Source organism: Styela clava, chromosome 14 (genome assembly GCF_964204865.1).
Source record: "Styela clava chromosome 14, kaStyClav1.hap1.2, whole genome shotgun sequence".
NCBI lineage: Eukaryota > Metazoa > Chordata > Ascidiacea > Stolidobranchia > Styelidae > Styela > Styela clava.
The window spans coordinates 15,274,222-15,297,997 of NC_135263.1; the positions used below are offsets into that span (position 1 = coordinate 15,274,222).

Genomic DNA, 23,776 nt, shown 5'->3' on the forward strand with positions numbered 1-23,776 from the left:
CGCAAATGTCGATCTGGATTATTTGTCAACTTTATGCTTGCCGCCTGCTTTTATAATTTCATTGTTTTTTGGTGAATTTTGTCGAGATTTTATGGAAAAGTAGGTGGTTAATGCTGGATTGATTGGTCAAACTTACAACACCCTTAATTTCTTTCAATATTGATTAGGTTATTGAAGTTAATATTCACTGATTCGGCATGATCGCAAAGTGGGTAAATTGTCCGGTAATTTTGAAGTATGTGGACCAAAATGGTGCACACCGGAACGAAGTATGTGTACTAGGTTAGGGTTGGGCCATAATTTCAGGTACAATTACTACGGGAGTCACTTGGCTAGTCCCCGAACGTAATAGAACTAAAATAAGGAAAATTGGAATAAAATTATGGCCTAACCCCAACCTGGTACACATACTACGCTCCGGTGTCCCATCTTGGTTCACATACTTCAGGAGTTCCAATCGTCCTATAAGCACTACCAGACTTTTGTTTTGTGTTATGTATTTGAGTAATTACAAATGTGTATTAGAGAAGCATTACTTCATTTTACAAATTAAATGTTATTCAAGAAAGCTATGATTTGGCAATATAATCGTGGCAGCCGTTTTTAATCAAAGTGAGAAAAATTAGAACCACAAGACATACATTTCTTGTGACATAATTTGAGCAAAGAATTTGGAAATAACAAACTCACTACAATTATGAAATGCAAGCCTTTTTGTTATTTGGAATTGAGAATAATTAAGATTCTTATAAAACAGCAGCAACTCTGATGTTAATACCAAGAGAAGCAATTACTTTATTATTATTTTGAACACTACATTAATTAGGTCAAGAATATTAATTAAGTGCCAAGAATTCATCAAAGGCAATAATGTTGAAATTAGAATAATATATAATAAAGCGCCCAAGTGTTCCATTCATTCTACTATATCCATGCGGTAAAAGTTACGAGAAATGGCTTTTTGATTTATAAAAGTTCAATGATATTTCTGAAATTGGGAAACTTTTTTTCATATCTACTTTTTATTAGACATTACTTCTCTCAATTATGTAATATTAATTATTCAATTTTAATGTTGTACACTTCTGCTATTTAAAGGAATTTTGTGGGAATTTTTTGATCTTGGTAAGTACATGGGAAAGGACAAATAAATTACCCATGTTTGAAATAAAACATGTTAAATTCATTTTCAATGGGGGAAACAATATATTATAATTCTATTTTTTATTAAGAGCAATAAATGAGGTAGTAAGCAATTTCACAAACAGACAAACAGACAAAAAAAAATAGAAAAATATCATTACATTGGGTACTTGGGAAACTTTAAATAAATGTAATATTGTCAATATACCTAAGACCCATCTAAATATACTTTGCTTTATGCAATAATTTCAGTAGTGTTACTGATCATACATAGTCATATACAAGGGTTTGTCAATTCATTGTAACAATGCAATTCGACGCCACTCCTTAGTCTTTATCAGTTCATTTAGGGCTTCCGAAGTCTCGGATTACCGTTATCTGATTGTGGAGTTGAATGTTACTGTTAAAATATTTTAATCCCAACTTATGTAAACATCAGAAATAATATATTGTTACAGTAAAAGTTTTTGATGAGGGGATGGAGATAGTGCCCTACAGGGGCTAATATACGTATGTTTTTCTAAAGTTTTCATCTTCACAGCATTAACTAGAAAAGTAGCATAAGAGTAAATTTGTAAAAAAAAACGATAAACGTCGCCATTTGGCGAAGCACTTATTATATATTATTTTGCAACATTCCCAACAAGAGTTTGCAACTAAGCAACTGCATAATCAGATGTCATACGATGTTGTACACATGAAAATTATTACAATTATTCAGCAATCAATCCTCTAGGGATAAATTCCAAACAATTTCTTTTGGCCTTCAGAAAGAAGAGAAATGTCGTACTCAAGAAATGATGGAAGGTATGTTTTACTCCTAATGTTATGATTGCTCACTCCAAATGTGAGTGCCTAGAGATATATTTTCTCTTTTATGAATTTATTTGCCAAATTTTTTAAAAATTAGTAAAGCAACAATCAGTGATATGTGCAACGCATTATATATGTATCACTTTACGACATAACTTTAACATTTTTAAATTAATAACTCTTGTGTAGGGATGCTTGTATGTTTCCAATCATTATTTGGATGGCTTCCTTTATGGAACATGGCAATGAATTAGTCGAATAGGCAGCGTGGATCAATTATTTTAATACAAACAACTTGTTTTTTTATTTACAGGCTACCGCATATTATAAAACAATCATAATATTATAATCCATTGCCAAAATTTGTGTTTTTGTGGTATCATAGAGGTAATATTGACATATGATATGAATATGTTTATTTTGATAAAACAAAATTTAAGTCAAGTTACTTATACCATCTGATGCAAATATGCTGACATCGACTTTAAAATATGTATTATTATCAACAATTTATAACGTTTTCTCTATGATCCCATTTAATGAAATATTAACGGTCTAGAGACATGGTTTGGTAAATTAATAATCTTAGGACTTGTTTTTTATTTACATTAGCAGTGTTTACCTAGGCTATTTGTCTCCTCGGCCATGTCGGATTGTCGGGTTAAGGTTTATTTTGTGTCTTTATAATCAATGATTCTGTACAGATTCTTTTGATAAAGTATTTTTTCAATATTTCTTTATTTGCATTAACCTCAAACTATATTTTTGTAGGAACAGTTCTTTACAAAGAGAGAGGGAAAGAGAAAAAAAGCGAAGAGAGCAACAGTTTATGAAGCAAGAGCAAGGGAGCGAAGATCCAGTTTTTTCAGAACCAAAAAAAATTAATGTAAGTTTTGTTGATTTTTACTGCATTATTACATCCATATTTATCATTGACTAAGATATGTAATAGAATACTCTGTGGGCATCATTTAATTTTTTTTGAATTGTAGCATTCGCATTTTATTATTATTAGGAATTGACTGAACAGATTGAATAATAAGTTATCCGTTTTTAAAATATTTGGTAAAAAAGAGTATTGATTCTAACAATTGTATTTTCACACGAAAAATTGACCACCTAGAGAGAAAACTCTCTGCAGTCGTGATCTTAGCTACTGAAATCGATTCATGACAAATGCCAGATATATAATAATTTTCTCCTTTGATAATATGGATATATCATAATAGAAGTTACAGCGATTATAATTTAATATTTGAATCGGTTAGCATAAGTCATTCGATCAATTGTGACCTCAATCCGTTATTAATAACTTTTTAGTAGGCAGTATGGCAGTATCACCGTCATTGGCAATATAATTTTTTGTTGCATAGTTCGTTCCTCAATGTTGTACTGTTTCCTAATTTGACTAAGACTTATTTTGAATGACCAATGTGTTATTCATGTAAGATATTCACAAACCTTCTAATTGTCTTATTTCCATTATTCACTGTGAGTTTAAACACACCTAGTCACATCGTAATTTTGCGTCAGTATGTCGTTCAATATTGTAAGGCATTGCAAAAAGTTTATGCAAGGACACAAGATATATAGGCATGTAATAAAAACTATATAGTATATGTTATTTGGCATATTGCTATTGGGAAAAAAGAAAATTGTTTACATGTGTTAGATGTAAGAGAAAACTAACAGGCCTATCGGAGTATTCAAATATTACATTAATAATACTCAGCATTTGGCTCAACAATTAATTCGAACTGAAAAACATTTCATAATAGTAATGGTTTCTTTAGATGTAAAGACAATGGGGATATGTTAAAATTGTGAATGTTTTGTAATTTGAAATATCCTATTATACACTAGTTATTCCATTTCAATTATTGTTTGAACCTTGGGATCCATTTTTATTTAAGCATAGATTATCTCAATTAATGGAGTATAAGTTTACTTAATAACCCATGATCGTGAAATAATTAACATGTACCAGGCTATGGAATACGTCTTTATTTAGAGTTCACACACTCACGTTATATGTTAAATCAGTCCTTCCGATATTACTGTTGTTTTGCTACAGCAATGCCTCTAGGCAAGTTCTTGATGTCAAGCAATATGGTTGGTACATGCCGTGTGTTTCAAGCACTGATGCAAAGTCTGATTGATAACTTGATAGAAATGTTTCCTCAGGCAAGGAAATTCGTTTGTTGTATTAGCGCCATTTTATTTTCATTGACACAGTATTTTTATTTTTAGCACTGGTGCAAATAAGTTGCCGATGACATGTTTGCTTGTCAGTTAATTTACTTTAAGCTCTTTAATTCCTTTTTTATTTGAATTCATATGGATACATTCAAGTACAATGCCTTTGAAAATTTTGTAATTTGGTGTATTGTTTCAATTACAAATGATTACCAATTGAGTAACTGTGACTAGGTTTTGCTCTTTTATAATTTTGAAAGCTAGATATTATATGACACAATCTGATACATTCACATGGAACATATTTAGTCAGTTTTGCAATCATGAGATTAAAATAATAAAATCAATACTGCTCTTAACAGCCTGTGATCTTAAATATATACCATATTGACCTGTGTATCTCAGTGTCAAAATTCTGTTCCTGTCTTTCGATTGTCATGTTCAAGAAGAAAGCTAACAGCTGGTATATTTTTACATTACATTGATGAAATAACTATCGATGATTCACATTATTCGGTTAGTTTGAAGAGCTTCACTTTTATGGAATGAATAGATATTGTATTCTCCCAAACTCTGTGTATTTATTCTTTATATACATGTTTCTGTGGCTATAATATACGATTAAGATATAAGAAAGGTCTTTGCAATGTAGTCACAGACTGATTCTTTGAATTAAGTTAGTCTAAATTTGATTCGCAAACTTCTTCATATAAACAAAATGGTGCTTAATCCTATACTTTGTGTGGATAACATGTATAAAAGATCTGTTTCAATGCAATAATGACTTACAGTTGTATACAGCCTGATATCTAACTGGTGATAATAAGGATCTTTACTTTGACAATTGACATACTGAACAGTGTAAGTAAACACTTGCCACGATACAACACACAATTTAAAGGCAAACAAATCTAAAATCTTCTTAATAAATATAACAGTCAGGTTATAGAATATTCAAAGAATAACAAGCATGACATTCAACGAGGAATTTTCAACTGATAGCCACTAAGGAAGTTAATTGCTCATCTGGCTTCGTATGGTTTTGTTACACAAAAATCATCCGAATGTTTATAAATATAAATTTGTTTGAATTTAACAGTAAAATAAATTTTGAAATACACTGCTCACGCTCCAACTGATCATAATTCAAAGAATGCATTTTCTCATAATGACGTTTACTGTTGTATTCCTTCAGACCTGGAATAGTTTGTTGGCAAGGAAGACAAATCGCTAAAGTTTCATTCTTTTTAATAAAGAAATAAGAACGCTGCTATTTATCCAAAGACGTCTCGTTTTCAGTTTTCATTTTTTTGACACCTTCAAGATTTCTTGATATTAGGCTGTTACTAAAATCCTGACGTATGCAATTCTAATGCCGGTAGGTATACATAAGATACCGGTATAATTGAATTGTTACGAAATACACTTGCTTAAGCTTGATAACGATGTAACAATTGGCTGTATCTAGAATGCAGAAAGGTAAACACATAAAGTGTTAAGCGAATTAGTATTTTTATACGATTAAAATTCAAACTATTTCTCTTAGATTCGGCGGGCCATTTTAAATCGTTACGCGGGTCTAAATCCGCCCACGGTTCGGAAACCCCTGATCCAAGGCAATGCTTACCTTGTTCTGTAGGGGTGAAAAAATTCCAACTTTGATGACATTCATTCAAATTCAAGATAACTGTCAATTGATATTGTTATTTACTCTGTAGTTTATCACTATACAGCAAATAACATGTAACATGAACATGACATCCTAGATACCATTTTGTGGTTGTGGCTTGTATATTAAGTTTTCAGAAATATATGGTTTGTTTATTCACCAGTAGCCTGCCTATACTTCTTTGTGTAGTATAAATTAAAAAAAATATTTTACAGGAATCATCAAGACCAAACATTTCTTTATTCCGATACATTCTGAAGTAATGTTTTTGAATATGGATTATTAAATATATTCTAAATTTGGCCATGTGTAACATAGAAGCCAATATCTATTCAATGAGTTTAATTTTGGAAATGCATGAAAATTGAGATAAACAGCGATGCAATCTAATTACTGAAATTGAAATTATTTTAAAGTATTTCTAAAAGAATTCAAATTATTTAATATAATTAATTTTGAATTGTTTTAAATATTTAATTCCTTTTGAACATTCATGATAACTTGTATGTTGCAATTTATTTTCCAAATTTTTAACTATCATATTAAAGCCATCGTTACTTTTATCGTTAAATAATTAATTTGTTTCTGGGGCCAGACTGGTGATAATGGTGATTATCGTCGATAACATCTATCTTTATGTAACAGTCTTCATAATTCTTCGTAAATGTGTGTCTGGAAACACTGTTTTTCCCTTATTTTCCTCTATTGTCCAGTGAAATTTGGGACCTCCAGAAGTATGTGCACAAAGATGGCGCACAACCTGAACATAGTATGTGTGTACCGGTTAGGATTAAGGTTGTATGACATCTTGGTGTGCATACTTCTGGAGCACCGAAAGTTGTCTTAAGATAAATCAAGCTATATACAACTTATTTTAGACAAATGAATCATTATTAATTAACACGAGTTTTAGATGACAGCATTGCAATGTTTCAGTAACTGTAAATTTTGTGTAGATGACGAGGAGGAATATCACATTTTCTATGAAAAAAAATTTCACTTTTTATTCAACTGAAGTAATATTAATATTAAATCATTTAGTTGCATTGTAATATATATCCATGCTCAGATTACAAACTATTCAAAAATATGATTGCAAGTTGGGAATATTACCATCTATTGATCCACTAATGATCCAGCAGCAAACGGGGGAACAGCTTTTTGTGGGATTTTAAAATAAACAACAGGAGTAATGTATTAAAAGGTTGGGATCCACTGATGCATTGGAAGCTGAAATTGTTTCTATTGCTCAACACCAGCGATCGATAACCTGCGGCTACCGGAGAGCGCCAAAAATAGGTCGCATTAAGGAGATTCAAATCTGTCAAAACAAACTTATCTTTTCATTTTCCAAGTTGTTTTCATTTTGTCGTAAACTTAATTATTGCGTATTTCGGAATTTATTTAATTTTTTCTCAGTAAGAAGTGGAATATTGCATCATAATTGGTTTTCCAAGAGTTTTAATAGCCACTGACATTAGAGTAGATGTTGCGGCTCTGAGTAGGTTTGAGTTTGACAGAAAGAATGTCAAATGGCTCTTTCAGTACTAAAAGTTGCCGACGCTTGCTCTACACTATTCAGGTATATGTGTGATTGAACACAATAACGATATCTCATTTATATTTTAGAGACGAATTTAAAATTAAAGCTAACGATTATTTTCTTTTTATCTTTCAGACTTCCAGACAAGATTCACTAACAAGAAACATACACAACACACTCGGTGATTCTCGGACTATATCTGGAATACTTCTAAAAAATCAAAATTTTTATCTGGGGACATCACGCTCCGAGCAAGGCCCCCCAACACCTGCGCCACAGAATGAAGCTCCTGTTTTCACCAGCTCCAATCTAAGCAAAGGTAATTATTGTGATATATATAATATATAATTATTGTGATATGGACTTAAAATTACTCAATTGATTACAAATTACATAAACTGGAAAAAATTGTAAATTTTATAAAAAAAAAAACAGTAATTTCAGTTATCTGAATTAACAAAATATAGCTTCTTTCACAACAAGAATTTGTTATTACTAAACTATTTCTAATCCTTCTGAGTTAAGCATGTTCAATATTTCACACAATATTTAATTCATATACTTTTGTGTGATTTTCGCCTTTTACACTGATATCATTAGCAAGATATCATGTAGACGTCAGAGATTATTATCTATAGATTTTTTTAAAATTATGTTATATGCTCCTTGAGATACTAATGCTGATGTAAATCTATCATAGTCAATATAATATTTTTCAAATGGAAAATTTTTCAATTTTGTTACAGATTCTTCCAATCGTGGCTCTGTTTCTCGTAATCCAACTTCCAAACAACAATTGTCCTCAAGTTCGACCGCTAACAGTACATTGAAATCAAGGTTCGACTTTAATTTTTACTCACATTTTATTAAAAAGAAATTTTTGATATGTTAAGCGCTTGTAAATTAGTATTAAAATATGTCTATCCCAGTTTTAATATTGATGTAAATTTTGATTTGTTATTGTGTATAGCAGGGGTGACCAACCTGCTTTCGACCGCGAAAAATCTTCAGAATAGCTTGCGATCGGTAACAAGGTCATACGCAGAAACAAATGAGGCTACTGAATATGTAGATAACTGCGCACACGCATACAAAAACATTTCACCGCTGCCAATAATCTCGGCTTTGTGGGCGCATTTTTAATGAAATCGCAACTAAAATATTTTTTATGTTCTATTTAATTTGAATATTCAATTGTGTCTCTAGTAAGTTTTTATCGTTTAATCAGGATTTATTCGAATCATACAATTCAGATCCAAGGCTTAAATAATTCTTAGTCATAGGTGTTTAAAGGTCCTCAAAAGACCTTGCCAAGTATCCATGGGTTATTTTAAACAGCGAATGATAAATATCCTCAAACCACAAATGTTACATGGCTGCTCGAACTTCAGTATGCGTATATTATTAAATTCACTCGACATCAGAGTTGATCGACCACCCGAGCTGTGGCGATCGACCGGTCCATCGCGATCGACGTGTTGGCCACCCCTAGTGTATAGCATTGGTTTTTCATCCAGTTTGGTGGAGCGAAACCCCAATGAAACATTCCAGAAGCTCGAGCAACCCCTGTGAAATAGTCTTATTGTCTGAATTGTATAAACTAAATATTTAAATAAACTCTCAAGACAAAAGACTCCAAGACAAAATGATCCTTGAAGTGTAGCAAGTTTAATAATAGTCACGATTGTTATAGGTGTTTGATTGTATTTAAAATATATGCATGTATTAATATGAACTCTTTGAATTTGAACTGAATCTTGCGGAACTCCTGCACTGTACTTGTGGAACTTGTGGTAGAATGCCGTGGAACCTCAATTGAAAATTACTGGTGTTAGTGGTGTATAACATGTTATGCGTCATGTACATGTTTATTATAGCTTTGAAAAATGCAATTAAATTAGAACAATATGAAATATCAATAACATGTTTATTATGAAGATATTTGTCAAATTTGGATTTTGTTTTTGAGTATTTTTAAAGAATATGTCTGATAGATGTGTCACAATATATAACAATCTATCACAAAATCATGATTTTACTGCGAAAATCTTTTAAAATAAGAAACAAAATCTCGATTCTAAATGATTTCTATCATGTCTGTTGGTGCTGTTTTTTTAAATTTTTATGCTGTTTTACCATTTTAGGGAGGAGACAATAAATAGATCACAAAAACACTCCCATCACAAAAATCGTCGAAGCCAAGGTGGGCACCCATCATCATCTTCTTATAAATCAAAGACTGGTGGTAACGAGCACAACTTATCAACTGGATCAGGTACTTATAAAGGTACTCCTGTAGTGTGTGTACCAGGTTAGGGTTAGGCCATAATTTTATTCCGAGTTTATTTTATTTTAGTTCTATTCTGAGTTTTGGGACTGGCTGTGTTAGCCAAGTGAATATACCATAAATTTCAGTCCCTTTACACAACTTTATGTAAAGTAGGCGAACAAAATTAGTTACCTCCATATTGGTACATACACTTCTTGAGCGCTTTATAAAACTCCTACATACAGGTTCCTTATATTCAAATATTTCATCTACCTATATCATCTCGGTAGAGCCAAACTATTTTATGTCATAAATGAAAAGTTTTGAGAAAATCTCATTTTTGTATTAGTGTGCTTCTAAGAGCCAAATTTAAAAATGTACATAAGGCATTATCTGCCCATAATGGCAGAAGATCAAATTGGCCTATTTCTGGAAAATAAGGTACTTCCATTTTACTGTGGCGATATACAAATAAACATACTTGTATTTACGTGTGTATAAGTGTTGGTTGTCTTCTTGCTATAAATGGCCTAATTTTAATTTCTGAGTGTTAAATTTTTTTACTAATGTTTATTAAAATGAACAAACAGTGCCATCGTACAGCAGCAGTCATACACCAATCAACAGTCGTAACGCAACAATGTTGGACGGCAGTGAAAAACCTAATTTGGTGAGAAGTAACAAAATTTTATTTCTTTTATATTTTACATATAGAATTGCTGCACTGCTTATTAATAATTAAAAAACTATGTTATCTTGGGATATTTAATTTTATATTTATAATATAAATTTTCCTTTTTTATGTAGATTTCGGAAAGAGACAGAGTGTCAAGTGTTGATAGTGATTTTTGTGGCGTCGAAACCATTTTTAAGGTATGGTAAAGAATATATATTGTTTCGTCTTTCAGATTTGTCACAAAATGCTAATTTCTTTTTTATTATTTCAAAATTTCACAATACACTTCTAGCATTAGAATAGCTAGCCCAATTTTTCAAGTAAGTTTGATAGAAAGGGTTTTATGGCATTTGCAGTGAGACACAAACTTGGACATCTTTCTTAAAACTATTTTGCTCTCGTTGTGAACGATTCACTGATAACTCGGATGTTTTTGGCACATTGTCAATTCTTTCTCCGAACAAACCAACTGAACAGCTTGGACAGCTATTTTCAAGATTGTATCTCGCCTTGTTCGGAGCAATCGGCGGGAGTAAGCGTCGTATGAAAAAAAAAATTTTGCGTCACCCCAAAATTTGGATCAGATTCACCCTTGACTGGCTGTCATCTTTTCACCACTTAGACTTTATTTGTGGCACTAAGAAACGTCATATTAAAAAAAAAAAATTTGTGTACTCCCCCAAATTTGGCTTGGATTCAACCTTGACTGCCAGTCATCTCTTCACCGCTTGTACTTTATTTATGGCACGAATAATAATCGTGTTTCCACTTTTTCCTATTACAGGAAATGATGGTTGATTGCCCGCCTACTCTGACAGAAATCAAGACACCAAGCATGCTGGAGAAAGGATTCAATTTTGTTGGCACGGTAAGTTAACTTCAAACTTCTAAGATTTGCCAATAGGCGAACCTTGCATAATATTAATTGGTTGCGTTAGTTTGAAACATTGGTTTTTCAAGTAGTTTTGAAATGCCCAGCTTTTTTATCTTATCCAGTTGTTGTTTTTAGAACATTGTCACCTTGGACTTGGTAGCGTTTTACCATTCTGTAGTGCTTTCTGTACTGCTGTAGATTCTGTACTGCTTCATGAAGTTGCATTCCTGCTAAGTTTAAAATTAAATGCCCCAAACGGTTTCTATATAAAACATAAAAGGGTTGTTATAATTTAATTGGAAGCAAGAATTAATTATAATGCTAAGTATATTTAACTGTGATATCAATGTATTTTTATACATATTTAGAAAAGAAAACTTTCTGGAATTGAAAGTTCCACAGAAGGTATGTGATAGGTATTTAATTTTGAAACCTTAGTTAGTGAATATTATTTAAGGATTTCCCAAAGCAGAGTCGAAGACGCACTTACTCAGAAATTAGACAATCGATCTCTAAGTGAAGTTATGGGCGATCACTATTGAACCAAAAGCTACTGAGACTATGTGAAATTATAATGTTGGATTATGTGTTAGCAAATATCGATCGACGCAGCACAAAATAGTTTATGTCAATACAATCAATTAAACCGATATGAGGTAGTGACTTTCAAATAAACTGATTTTGGAAAAAAAAACTTTGTGAGGCCACCAATTTTCTTATTGATTGAATATGGTCAGTTTTAATTATCCCAGGCTGACTTTTTTACGGGGTTCTTCAAGATTTCCAACTTTTTTTAATCTATAATCATGACCATATTTAAAAATATATTTGTGACATATTTCAGCTGCCAATGCTGGTGTTATGGACGACAAAATAGCCAGGTAACTTGTTTTAGAATTACTATATATATTATACTCTTAGGATTTTTTTTATATATTTGTAATAAATTTATATATACATATATAACTTGTCACAATATGTGCAAAGCATTTGTTTCATGCAAAATAGTAGAATGATTTGAAGTAGTGCTGTTACATTTTCAGGAGATATGCTTCAGTTTAGAATCATTGGGTTTATTACATTTATTACATTATTGGGCTTATTACATCTGATTAAGGTGGTGGCATGGGACTTAAACCCCAGCTGTATTTATGGACCTGTAGGCCATTGCGACCATGATTTTAGACAAGTTTAATTTCTGGGATGTCACTAACCTAAAAATCTAACTACTTTTATATAGTTTCCTTTATGTAATACTATGTTGTCAGTACTTTCAAAAATTCAAATGGAAAAGGGAAGGCTATAACATTTGTGTCTGTGTCATATGCCTTATCGTATATTATCAAGCCAATAATCTTGATTTGAAATATTTTTGCTTTAGTGATGTTGAAAGTAGTGGTGAAGATAGTTCTGATGAAGATGATGACAGTTTTAGTTGGAATCTTGATAATTTAAAGCCACAAACTCAACCTTCCAATCCTTTACTATCTTCCAATTCAAATATTGCTGAGACAAATACAAAGATGCATAACAATGATGGCGGGTATGCTATATGCTCTATTGAAAAATGAGGATTTTAGTGCCTATTTGATTAAATCATTCTTTTTACATTATTCAGTTTTAACTGGTCCTGGCTTTATTTATAATACACAGACATAATATGTTTTCCAACCTGTCATATAAATTATTTTTTGGTCATAGCACTAAGTAGCTTATGTCTAAAAACTGAACATAAGCTAGTTTGCTTCTAATAGCCAAAACTAAAAAAATGGACATACGGCACTAGATAAGATGGAACCTGGAACACCCTGGAAACCCCGACTAACTGCAGGGGGAGAAGAAAAGTCTATTTTTTAAAAATGTGGCATAAGGTAATTTGGTTTTACTGCGGATATATATAAGAGATTGGTAAATTTTTCTTTGGATAGGAAAGCGCAACTGACTGCAAAATCTATCAGAAGTGAAGGTGGCCCTCCTTTACCAAAAGATACTGGTCAGCAAAATCGTGGCCAATCTCGCGGAAGAAAGCTTGATAAAAAGCAATCATCTTCGTTGACCAGTAGCAAAAATAGGTCGTCTCCAGCATCATCTCAGCACTCGGCTCTGTCAGGAGATCGTACTGATCAGAATTCCGGAGAAAATTTTTCATCACTCGGGCCGTCACATGAGGATGATTATCTTTCAAAAACGAAAAAGCCAAATTCCAAAATATCTGCACGGAAGGTTAATGATTTAGCCGCGTCCCAAATCCACCTTCCACATGTTTACGAGTTTAGAAATAGTCAGAACAAAATATCTTCAAGTCGAAATCATTCAGAAGAAACAAAAACTACTTCCCGTGTTAGCAAGGAAACTATTTCTTCGACCACAGAAACGAATGCCAAGCGTTGGCCGAGTGTAGGGAGAAAAGGTCCTTCGACTGGACATTCGACACCAGCTGTAACAAATCCGCCAGGAAAAGCAGAAAGTCCCAACGGATCCGAATCCGACAGGATTTCAAATCATGAATCAGATGAGGATATCAATATGAGTTCGGATTCTAATTCAGACTCTTCCTCCGATTCAGGATCCAACACTGATGAAGATCCAAGCGATATTGAAGATGAAGATAAACTTTCTGATGACAATGAACCACTTGAGAATAATGAATGGAGTTTAAGCGACATTAGGGCCAGCGCTGAACAAAATCCGCAAACTGAAATTCAAGATAAAATTGAAACAAACAATCAAAGAAATTCAGATTCCGGTGTTAGCAAAACATCAGTGGAAAAGCAGACGATGTCTACTAACTATGAAAATAAGCCTGATAGATGGAAACTACAGAATGAACAGCATGCAAATGTCAAAAAACATGGTCGCAAGTCTTCATCCAGCTCTTTGACACCAAGCGGAAACGCTCCGACTGAAAATGAAGGTGTTAATAAACCACCTTCGAGAAAACGAGATAATTCAACCGTCCATTCAAGCACTGTGGATAGAACCAACACAAAAGGTTCGAAAAATGCGTGGAAAACTGCCGTCACTCATCGGGATGACAATCATGATGTCGGTGAGACTAAGCCGCCTTCACGAGAGGACTTTTTATATCCTGAATTATTGGTTCGGATTCGCTCAACATTGCTCGGCCTTTCTGGAGAAGATACAACGAATAAAAAATTTAAGTTATCAAAGAATGCTTCCGCGTTGTCTAGAACCTCTAGTTCTGAAAGCACCAGCGTCCACGCTGTTCCACAAAAACGGACTTTTACCACTGTGTCTACTGGTAGTGAGACTGAACAACCAATCCGAAAGGCAAATTGTGTTCAGGTATTACACATAATATATGTTCACGCTCCGAAATCTTGTAAATATTTGTTTGAATTTCGAATATTTATAATTTTGTCTAAATTCTTGAAAATGCGGAAATTGATAGTGTGGATTTAGACAAATTGTCATTATCATAAGTAAAATAGTTTTTTCAAAATTAACCTGTACATGTGTCTATCTGAATAATATTGGGAAATATCATAATATTCCGAAGATTTGGTGTTAACTTAAATTTATTTCATACTTACTATATTTGGCAATATATTAACAATCACAAAATATTATTAGGTTTATTGTAATTGATTATTTTCGTTGAAAGGTTGCTGTAGCCGATAGCCAAGATTTAGTCGATAATTGCAATACAGCGACTTACAAACGTAAACACGCCGTTCCTGATCGTAATTATGAGGAAGATGCAAGAAAAAGACAACGGAGGGACAAGGCGAAATTAAAACAGGTAAGGAAAGATTTTTTTTCCGACTTTTCATATTTCATTGTATACCTTCTTCATCCGTTTTTAAGTCATTTATTCATTTTATTCCAAAATACAAATTAGTATTTGATTGGGTTTCTGGTTTCTACTTATCATTCTTCTATGTCTTTGTGCCGGCAGATCCGTATGTATCTGATACAGCGATGCTGTAGCAAGTTTGAAGATTACTTTCCTAAGTGATTCAAGAGTCTTGCTGTATACTAACACAAATATATTTCTGTAACTTTTCGTCTGACCGAGCAGGACTCCCTAAATCACTTAGACTAATTAGCAATTTTAGTCTCAATATATTAATCTTCGAGTTAGAAGCACTACCTTGTGAATATCGTTAAATCGCAGATAACAGATCTTATTTAGTAGGCCTACATATCAACTGCAAAACAACTGCTTTAATACCGGGTGACTCAAGAAAATACAACGAAAATTTAACTTCTGTTTGTGTATAATTTTAACCAAAAGTTCTAGTAATCTAAGACACTTTGCACAAAAGTTATGTTCTTTCTAGAATATGTTCCAAATGACCTGGGTTCTGTTTTTTTGTGCCATCCTGCAAAACCGGGCAAGCCGCAGGGTGAATGAATTCGAAATGGGTCATATTAGATATAATATAATCTTTATTTCAGGAATAATTCAGATTAATAATTAAGTTGAATGAATATATTATGTGATATATATTATGTGAGTCTTCGGTTGTCAGGACTCAGGAGCTGCTGACTTTTTATTATATGTTCAGTTTTTTTAAGTTTTTTCCTAATGTTATATTTTCTAATAAACAGACCAGCCCTCGTTCCGCTACATTTTCTCAGAATTCGAAGCACAAAGGATCAACTAATGTGGATCAGTGGCAGGATTCTGCAAGCGTGGAGTATGTATACTTGCTCATTGTGTTTGCTTATTAGTTAACAGTGTTGAGGCATCACTTGAGTCACTATTCATCAAGGACTCAAGTATCCTTAGTCATCTAAAGAAATGACTCGAGATTAGACTAATCAACTGCCTTCGAGACTTAGCTCTGTGACTCGAGATTGACGTGAGTCAACTCTGATGACGTGTGATTATTTTTTATTCCACTAGTCGTGACACAGATCCCAACCTATGGGAATTGATTGTTTTATATCATTTTCTTAATTTTAGTCATAAAATTACAACATATTTAGTATTTTAGCATAACTTTGGTGCGTGACATTTTACAAAATTCAGTTTTTAAAAAATTTGGGTCTTTTGAAAAAAAGGTTGGGAACCACTGCTATAGTTTTTTTTAACTTATTGAATGTTATTAAATTTTCAGATCTTCGCATAGGGAAGAATCGCATAACGATCGTACTACTTATCCTTCCACCAATCATACACAACATGTTGTGGGAACTCCAAGGCAAGAAAGTCCAACTTCAAATGATGTAAGTTCTGTTATATTGACTACAGCTATTTTTATTTCTGTATATTATTGAGATTTTGCCTCATAACTAAATATTCGAAAGTTGGTGATTTTGAAATAGCCATCAATTTTTAGATTAAGCAATATTCCAATTTTTAGAAAGCCAGATAATTTCCAATTCCATCAGACTATATTTTTATGTTTTCAAGACTATTTAATAGAACATTTTTACATAATAATCAAGTTGATCAGTCTAATAATAGTATTTTTTCAAACATGTTTTTGCTCCAAATTACAGTAGCTTCGATTTGGTTAGCTGGTGTAATTCAATAGAAGAGATGAAGTATCTATCTAAAAGCTAGTTGGAAGCATTAAATTAAAATGATTTAGTCTAATATATCTGATATACACGTTATATTTCTTTGACTGGCTGGCTCAGGTGGATGAGCCGTTTATTTTCTTTATATTGACGTGTTATATATACTTTTACATGTTCAATTCAATTCTTTGTTCAGGTCTATCTTATTTGTAATCATTTTATAAATACCATTTTTGCCCTTCTGCATGGGACAGGACAAGGTTACTGGCGAATGTACCATTGATATTTCAAAAAAAAGTACATAAAAATAAAATGAGCTTTATTGCACAAAAAATGTGGATTTCTTTGACATTTGCTGTCATCTTCGCAATTATGATGATGTTAAAAAATTCAGTGAGAAGAACACTTTAAGCTTTATATACCCCTATATAATGAGAGAACCGATGTTATATTAAGGTTTATTTTCGTTATTATCTTTTTAGCCATCTAAACAGTCCACTGCTGCCAGTAGTGCCTCTTTTGTATTGCCTGATTCGAGTGTTCCCGGAGAGCAAGAAAGGTTTGTTCCATTTTATAAGTGATCGTATATATGACTTTGACATGCAATTTATGGATCAATCAATTAGAAAAGACTTTTGCAACAAGCAAATCCTTTCATGATTAATTACTTTATGCCTTGGGCAATGTAGCAACCCTTTGAATCTACTTGAGAATCATAAAAATAGCTTGGTAATGAAAACTAATAAAGAATTGTTGGTGATACTCTTATTATCTTATTCGATTTTATTGCTTTAATTGTAGTACTTAGAGGGAATAGAAAGTGCTTGTTATTTGGAATGCTTGTTTCTGTACCCTATATATTTAAAATATCACTGCACAATATACACAAAACTCTTATATATTCATATCTTGCTAGTAACAAATATAGATACCCTTTGAATTTACTGTAAATATAATTTAATGCTAATTTGGATTAGTGTTTTTGAAAATTCGATAATTAAATGGAAGTTAAATGGTCAAATCCTACATAACATTTTTTTAGAAGATCTTAGGTGACTCAAATCCAGTTCATTTGAAATATATTCTATAGATAACGTGACTTTTATGCAAAACATCTTGGAATAATGAAACTTGTCTTTATAATAAACTTTCTATATTTTCATTGAATTAACCAGATTAATCAAAATTTGCTGCAAAACTATTTCTTATAGTAAACAATACGTTTATGGTTTATATTATTTTTTACAAATATCAGACCCTTTTCATGTATGGTTTATGTATTATTCACAGAATTCAAACGTCTGATTGGTACATGAGAGAAGGGAAACGTATGAAACATGAAGGGGATGGAATGGTTGATTCAAGGAATGGAAGGACGAGAGCTGGAGAAGCAATGAATCGAGCACTCGCTTACTTCGAGGCTTCCTTGTTTTTCATCATATGTGGTTCAGTTATGGAAACAGAAAATAGAGAAGGTATTTTATCGAATTGCAACTTCAAAAGCAGGGAGTTGGAGTTTAGCTTGTTTTCATTTATATTGGAGTTGGTCTGGATAAGCTGGAGTTGTACTTAGAAACTCCCCACAATCAAAACTTCAGAATCTAATGGTAATAATCGATAAAAAAAAATTTGACAGGAATTTAAAAGCGTAAAGCTGGATTTAACATTCTTAATAGACAAATAAAGAAAGTTTACAAATACAGGTTTTTGTGTTGGTTCTCAAGAGTTATTAGATAAAGTCAGAGTCAAAATTTTATTTATCCTAGATTCGAGAGACAAAATCTTTCTCACCAAGAGTCAGAGCTGAGTCATTTTTTATATGAGTGTGAATTTTTTATAGACTCAACGTCTCTGATCAGAAGCAATTCATATATCAGTACTATATCAATTTTTTTGCTTCTACTGTCATATAGAGAAACTTCTGTTTTCAAAGTGGCGTTACTATTTCCTATTCTGCATAGCCCTTCAAATCCGATATCTCTTATTATTATTATTTATTTTCTCTGATGCAAATCTATGTTTTCAGATCGTTTAGAAGTTAGCAGCAATAGTTCATGGAGTGCTTCCCATTCTCCAAACAACATGTACCAGCAAACTATCCCCCTACTCGACTTTGTACTCAAAATGCGTCCTCATGTTGAGCAGGATGATCGTATTTTCAAAAGAATCATGATTTCATGGTGAGCATGTTAAAAATTTTTAAATCTTATCTGTTATCATTAGGAAATGCCATTTTATTTTAAGATATTTTAAAAACTCGTAGCATATGATGAAATTGGTCAAAATATGACATGTAGTCAAAAGTCATTGAAGAATAGACTGTTTTCCTGGTGTTTCTTAACTCGAACATTATTACTAGATAGAAATAAAAACTTTTACAATTTAGAAGATGCTGAAACCTTGATACATGCTAGCCAAATAGCACAAGACTCAGTTTGCCACATGGCTATTACCATCTTCAGAGTGATGGTGCCGCATAGGTCACATTAGGAGGCGCTGCAATTCGTCACATGACAGCACATTATCAAAAACTCTCTGATCATTAGCTAAATTCATTACTTTGCATTTATTCGTATGTATAACAATATTTGATATTTGGTTATTATATCAATCTGTATGTCCTATGGCATGATACTACAGTGTTATTGAATGCATCATATAGTAATTCATTTACTCAATATTTTCATTTTCATTGCAGCTTACGATGCCAAGCAGTTTTATATCTACGCATTTTTAAATTAAAAAAGGATGTTGCAGTAAAATATTCTGAACTTTTGACTGACCAATTCAAGGTATGTTTTTTAATTTTTGGATTAGGACCCTTTTCCTTCGCGAAAGCATAGGTACAATTATATTTACTGAATCGCCTGATCATGTTATTCCATCATTCATCCAAATATCATCTTTAATTACACCCTTCAAAATTATACATATCATTTAAGAATGCTGTTTGTATGCCTCCAATTGAAGTCATCAATATGGTATGACACAAGTAGAACTGTTCAGTCTGCGTTTTTTCTTTGTATTCGGAGTTGTATTTTCAAAGTAAAGATTTTAAATACCCCACAGTTTGAATCGGAATTGAAGACTTTTTTTGCTGATCATCGTGGTTCTACAGAAACCAAAATAAATAAGTTGCCCAAGCGTTTCTAACAGTTTATTAAAATAACTTGCACACACCAAAGTTTTCATATTCAAAATATGATCTCCTTGGAAGTTCTGAAGGAATTTTCATCAGCATGGGGTCAGAAGACCGAATAAAAATTGTTGAAAAGCGTCATCGTCGGAATCAATTGTAAATTTTCCCGTCTTCACAGACTGAGAGACAAGCAAGACTTTTTAATCCTATATTGTAACCTTTTACTTTATACGATACTATTATTATTGCAGTCGATGAGCAAGTCTAATCGTACGCCATCTCCTTGGCATCACACTAACTCTGCACCAAATGTTGTGAGTCCAATGTCTCCTGCTGTGCCTTCTCCATTTGGTCACCATGGTCCATCTCCAGCCAGCACTAATGTTGAACAGGTTTCTAGTTCGACACAGGTTAGTTTGCTTTTAATGATAAAACAAAAATGATTTATAGCATTTTAGGTATTGCATTCATTCAGGAAACTTTTGTCTTTCTTGAAACTTTTTTTAAATTCTGGTATGAGAAACTAGTGTGAGGTACAAGTCCCTAAACCCCATCTACTGAGTCACGAGCCATCCCAAGTCTTGAGTAAAGTCTGGGACCCAGATAAATTTAAAGTTCTGGTATTGAGGTACCATACTGCGCTGTCAAGTCAGGTTTTCCCAAGACACAAATCGAGTTTATTTAATAGTAGATTTATCTCAGCATCAACATGGCCGATAACAGCTAGTACAACAATCGATGTGGTATATTGTATTTCGCCAGCATTTTTTTGCGATATTATTCACTTTATCTTCGAGAGACAAGTTTTTATGGCGGTTTGGATATATCGAGTTACAGTCGTATCTTTTTATCCAGATGGTTGTGTCACTTTGAGTCCTTTACCATGTGACTCTAGTCTCCCTAACAGTTATTGTGAACTGTCCAGAAAACTGCTACACCATAATTATTTTTCCACAAATCTAGCTCGGGACACATACAGGGGACACATTGTACAGTCACTCACAAAATAGGTAATACATATACATTGATTCTGTTTTCCTTATTTTTTTTTTCTTCACATTTCAGGCTGGTAAAATGACTCCTCCAACACATGCAGGATATAGTTTTCCACAGAAAATGTTTGATATGTATCGCCAGCACCATACAATCATGTGTAATTTACTGCAGGCCCATGAAAAATGGGACCAGGGTGAAAATATGCTCGAAGAACATGTCGGTATGTATACACGTAAATAGATTAGATCAATGACTAAAAGATGTGTTAACTATAAATTAACTTCCGTGAGTTTATTTGTATACAATGTTTTTAGTTCATCAGTTATTTTCTGAAAAAGCCTGCATTTTCTGAAACTGCACCAAATACAGAGTAATATTTCCCTCCCGAAACAACAAAATTTTTCTTAGGGGAATCTCGTGGGCATTGTAAAGAATGGTTGTGTAAATAACCCATGAAATAATTATTTGCCCATTCATTTTGTTATTCACGTCTGCAAATAATAATATTTAAAATTTTCCAGATTTTTTCCGTAACATCGATACCTTGTGCAATCGAACACTCACATTTCACTCGAATCTGAGGGACGTTTTTCTTTATCACAAGATGGTGCTTCATCAACTACGTACTCTTACAGCTAACTCACCCAGAGAATGAATAACATGAAATATTCTTGATTTAGCGACTTGGACTAGCTAGTTACATACATGCCTTATTGTGAGACAGAGATAGCCATCTTTTTTTCTTTTTTCTGACTTATTTCTTTAGTAAATTACTTGTGATGATGTAAAATTGGTTGATATTGATATTTTGAAATATTTATGCCAAAATACTGACTTTTTTGAAACTATTTTTACATGGTGTTTTATTGATTTCTCACGTCAGCAACGAGTAAAATTCTATTTTGGTTTCTCCTGCTTTTGATATGGTTGGCTCTAGGCCTGAACTGTGATTTTGATTGAAAGAGATTTGAGATTGGAAAGTTTCAAAAGTGGCCTGTTAGATGGTTGATTTTATTTTCTGTAAGTTTTGGCTTGCCGTCCTAACTCTTGTTATTATCAATATAGTGTTTTCATAGTTTTCCTTGTGTTGTGTTTTACGATCATTGAAAATTGGTACTTTCTATGCTATTCATCTCATCGCTAATAATAAAGCAATTGTGTAAAGTTGCCAGCCATGCATTTCGTAATGTGAAACAGCGAGACATTGTCATTTTTCTTCCATTATTAGGCTTCATATTATTTATATGGAATTTTTTCTTTTGCTGCTTTTGCATTTATGTTACGTGTTTTACGCTATGTTTCTCTGTTTCTCTTGAATTTTATCACGATATCCAATACCAATAATGTGCATAACTTGGAACTGTGTCATACTTGTTTTGTCAAATGATAGTTTTTCCTTTACTTATTTACGTGCCACGGGCCTTAATACTATGTTCCAAAGCCCATGTTTTAATATGCTTTTATTATTGTCAGATGATCTTTTGTTTTTGTATTTCTTATTTTTTTCCAACAGCATTTATTCAAAGTCTGCCCTCTTTTTAACATTGAAAGATTATATTCTATTTATTTATCCAGCATGATTAGTTTTATGAGAAGGGATATTTATATTACAAATCAGTGATGTGTCGGTCCTTATTGTTTTTAATAACATGCCCCAATCAGTAAAAGTATGTGGAGTTTTCACAGTCGGATAGCAGCCATTGAAATCTTTAACAGAATATTTGGTAACTAACTTTTAGGATATGCTTATCCGTGGTACATACATGACTGTGTACAATTCTACTGCTGTATCTGATTGTCTATATGCAAAGCATGTTAGCTATGTAAATATATTGCTCACTATATTGAAAAGAAATAGATCTGACGCATCACATAAAATATTATTTCTATAAACTTTTAAAGGAGTGTGTATATATATATATATGGACAGGTGATTAACCACTCAATTTATATCTGCTTCGAGTATGCCATCCATATTGCATGCAGATTATCTCTGAGATTTCTTCAATACACTTTAGTGACTCCAATATAACAAGTTACATCTTACATAATTCTTTTATCTTTTCGTTTTTTCTTCTCTTCTTGGTGACACATACTCACTTGGTATTTATCCAGTATTTTTGATGTATTTCGTTCATTATATATGGTACTTGTTCGTTCTTTCATCCTTCGTTTCACTGATTTGCTTTTATAAGCTTAGGTGCCGGCTCATGCCAATAGCATAGCTATTAGATATCGTTATGGATTTTGATTTTATTGTTATGGGTATGACTTTAATATTATTTAGATATCTAACATTATTTTTCTGTTTTCATCCATGCTGTTATGTTAATAATAGTTACAGCTTTTTTGTTTTATTCCTCCGTTCGAACTGTACATTTGCTTCGCTGAAATTGCAAAATACTAAGGTTTTACCCAGCGAGAAGTAGTTCTCACATTCTATGCTTCACTATTCTACGTGGTCTGCGGATAGACCAGGTGTCAATAATTTTTATCCTCAACGGCAAAGTACATAGAATTTTAATGCAGTCAATTCACTAAAAATTTTCCTTGTAAAATTGAGCATCTTACTAAATAATTGATTCTGTGGCAGAATTATCAGCAAAGTGTTATTGTATTTTTCTCATCCATTCATCCTTTTTTTTTTTCTCCTGAAATGTGACATGCAAGGCCACCAAAGAGCACTTTTGATGAGCGGGCATTGTGTACCTTGTCTCTAGCCAATTTAAAATGGGGTGCAAGTTTCATTTCAAAGATGTTGTTCATGTTACTTTTCTTTGGGTGTGGAGCTTGCACTTTTGCACAACAATGGACTACACAATTTGTCAAGACGAATAAATGTGTCAGTGCGCACTGGATACACAAGTTTTTATCACTGAAGTTCTGAGAAAAAGCAAGGTTACAAGATAGGGCAACTGCTTTTGGTGGATCTTATTGCTTTGCTAATACATTGCTTTATATGCAA

General features: G+C 32.7%; 1 protein-coding gene across 2 annotated transcripts; it reads left to right on the forward strand.

Moving 5' to 3' along the window:
* The first annotated feature begins 1,663 nt into the window (after positions 1-1,663).
* LOC120341549 (uncharacterized) lies at positions 1,664-23,776 on the forward strand. 2 transcript variants are annotated; one of them, XM_039410081.2, is made up of 22 exons: positions 1,664-1,950; positions 2,728-2,842; positions 7,500-7,683; positions 8,111-8,201; positions 9,509-9,651; positions 10,224-10,303; positions 10,441-10,506; positions 11,094-11,177; positions 11,552-11,588; positions 12,028-12,064; positions 12,565-12,726; positions 13,112-14,489; positions 14,809-14,946; positions 15,759-15,847; positions 16,271-16,379; positions 17,159-17,235; positions 17,967-18,151; positions 18,703-18,856; positions 19,375-19,468; positions 20,067-20,225; positions 20,881-21,031; positions 21,333-23,776. In XM_039410081.2, the coding sequence occupies exons 1-22, from the start codon at positions 1,925-1,927 to the stop codon at positions 21,464-21,466; spliced, it is 3,693 nt and encodes a 1,230-aa protein (XP_039266015.2). In that variant the 5' UTR covers positions 1,664-1,924; the 3' UTR covers positions 21,467-23,776. The 2 variants fall into 2 exon arrangements, with proteins under 2 accessions (XP_039266015.2, XP_039266016.2); XM_039410082.2 differs by having other exon boundaries at positions 1,665-1,950; positions 9,509-9,639.

Coding starts and splice junctions, on each gene's coding strand:
- LOC120341549 (XM_039410081.2), top strand. CDS start 1,925: ATGTCGTACTCAAGAAATGATGGAAG. Junction 10,507..11,093: donor GCGTCGAAACCATTTTTAAG/GTATGGTAAAGA, acceptor TTCCTATTACAG/GAAATGATGGTTGATTGCCC. Junction 18,857..19,374: donor AAAAGAATCATGATTTCATG/GTGAGCATGTTA, acceptor TTTTCATTGCAG/CTTACGATGCCAAGCAGTTT.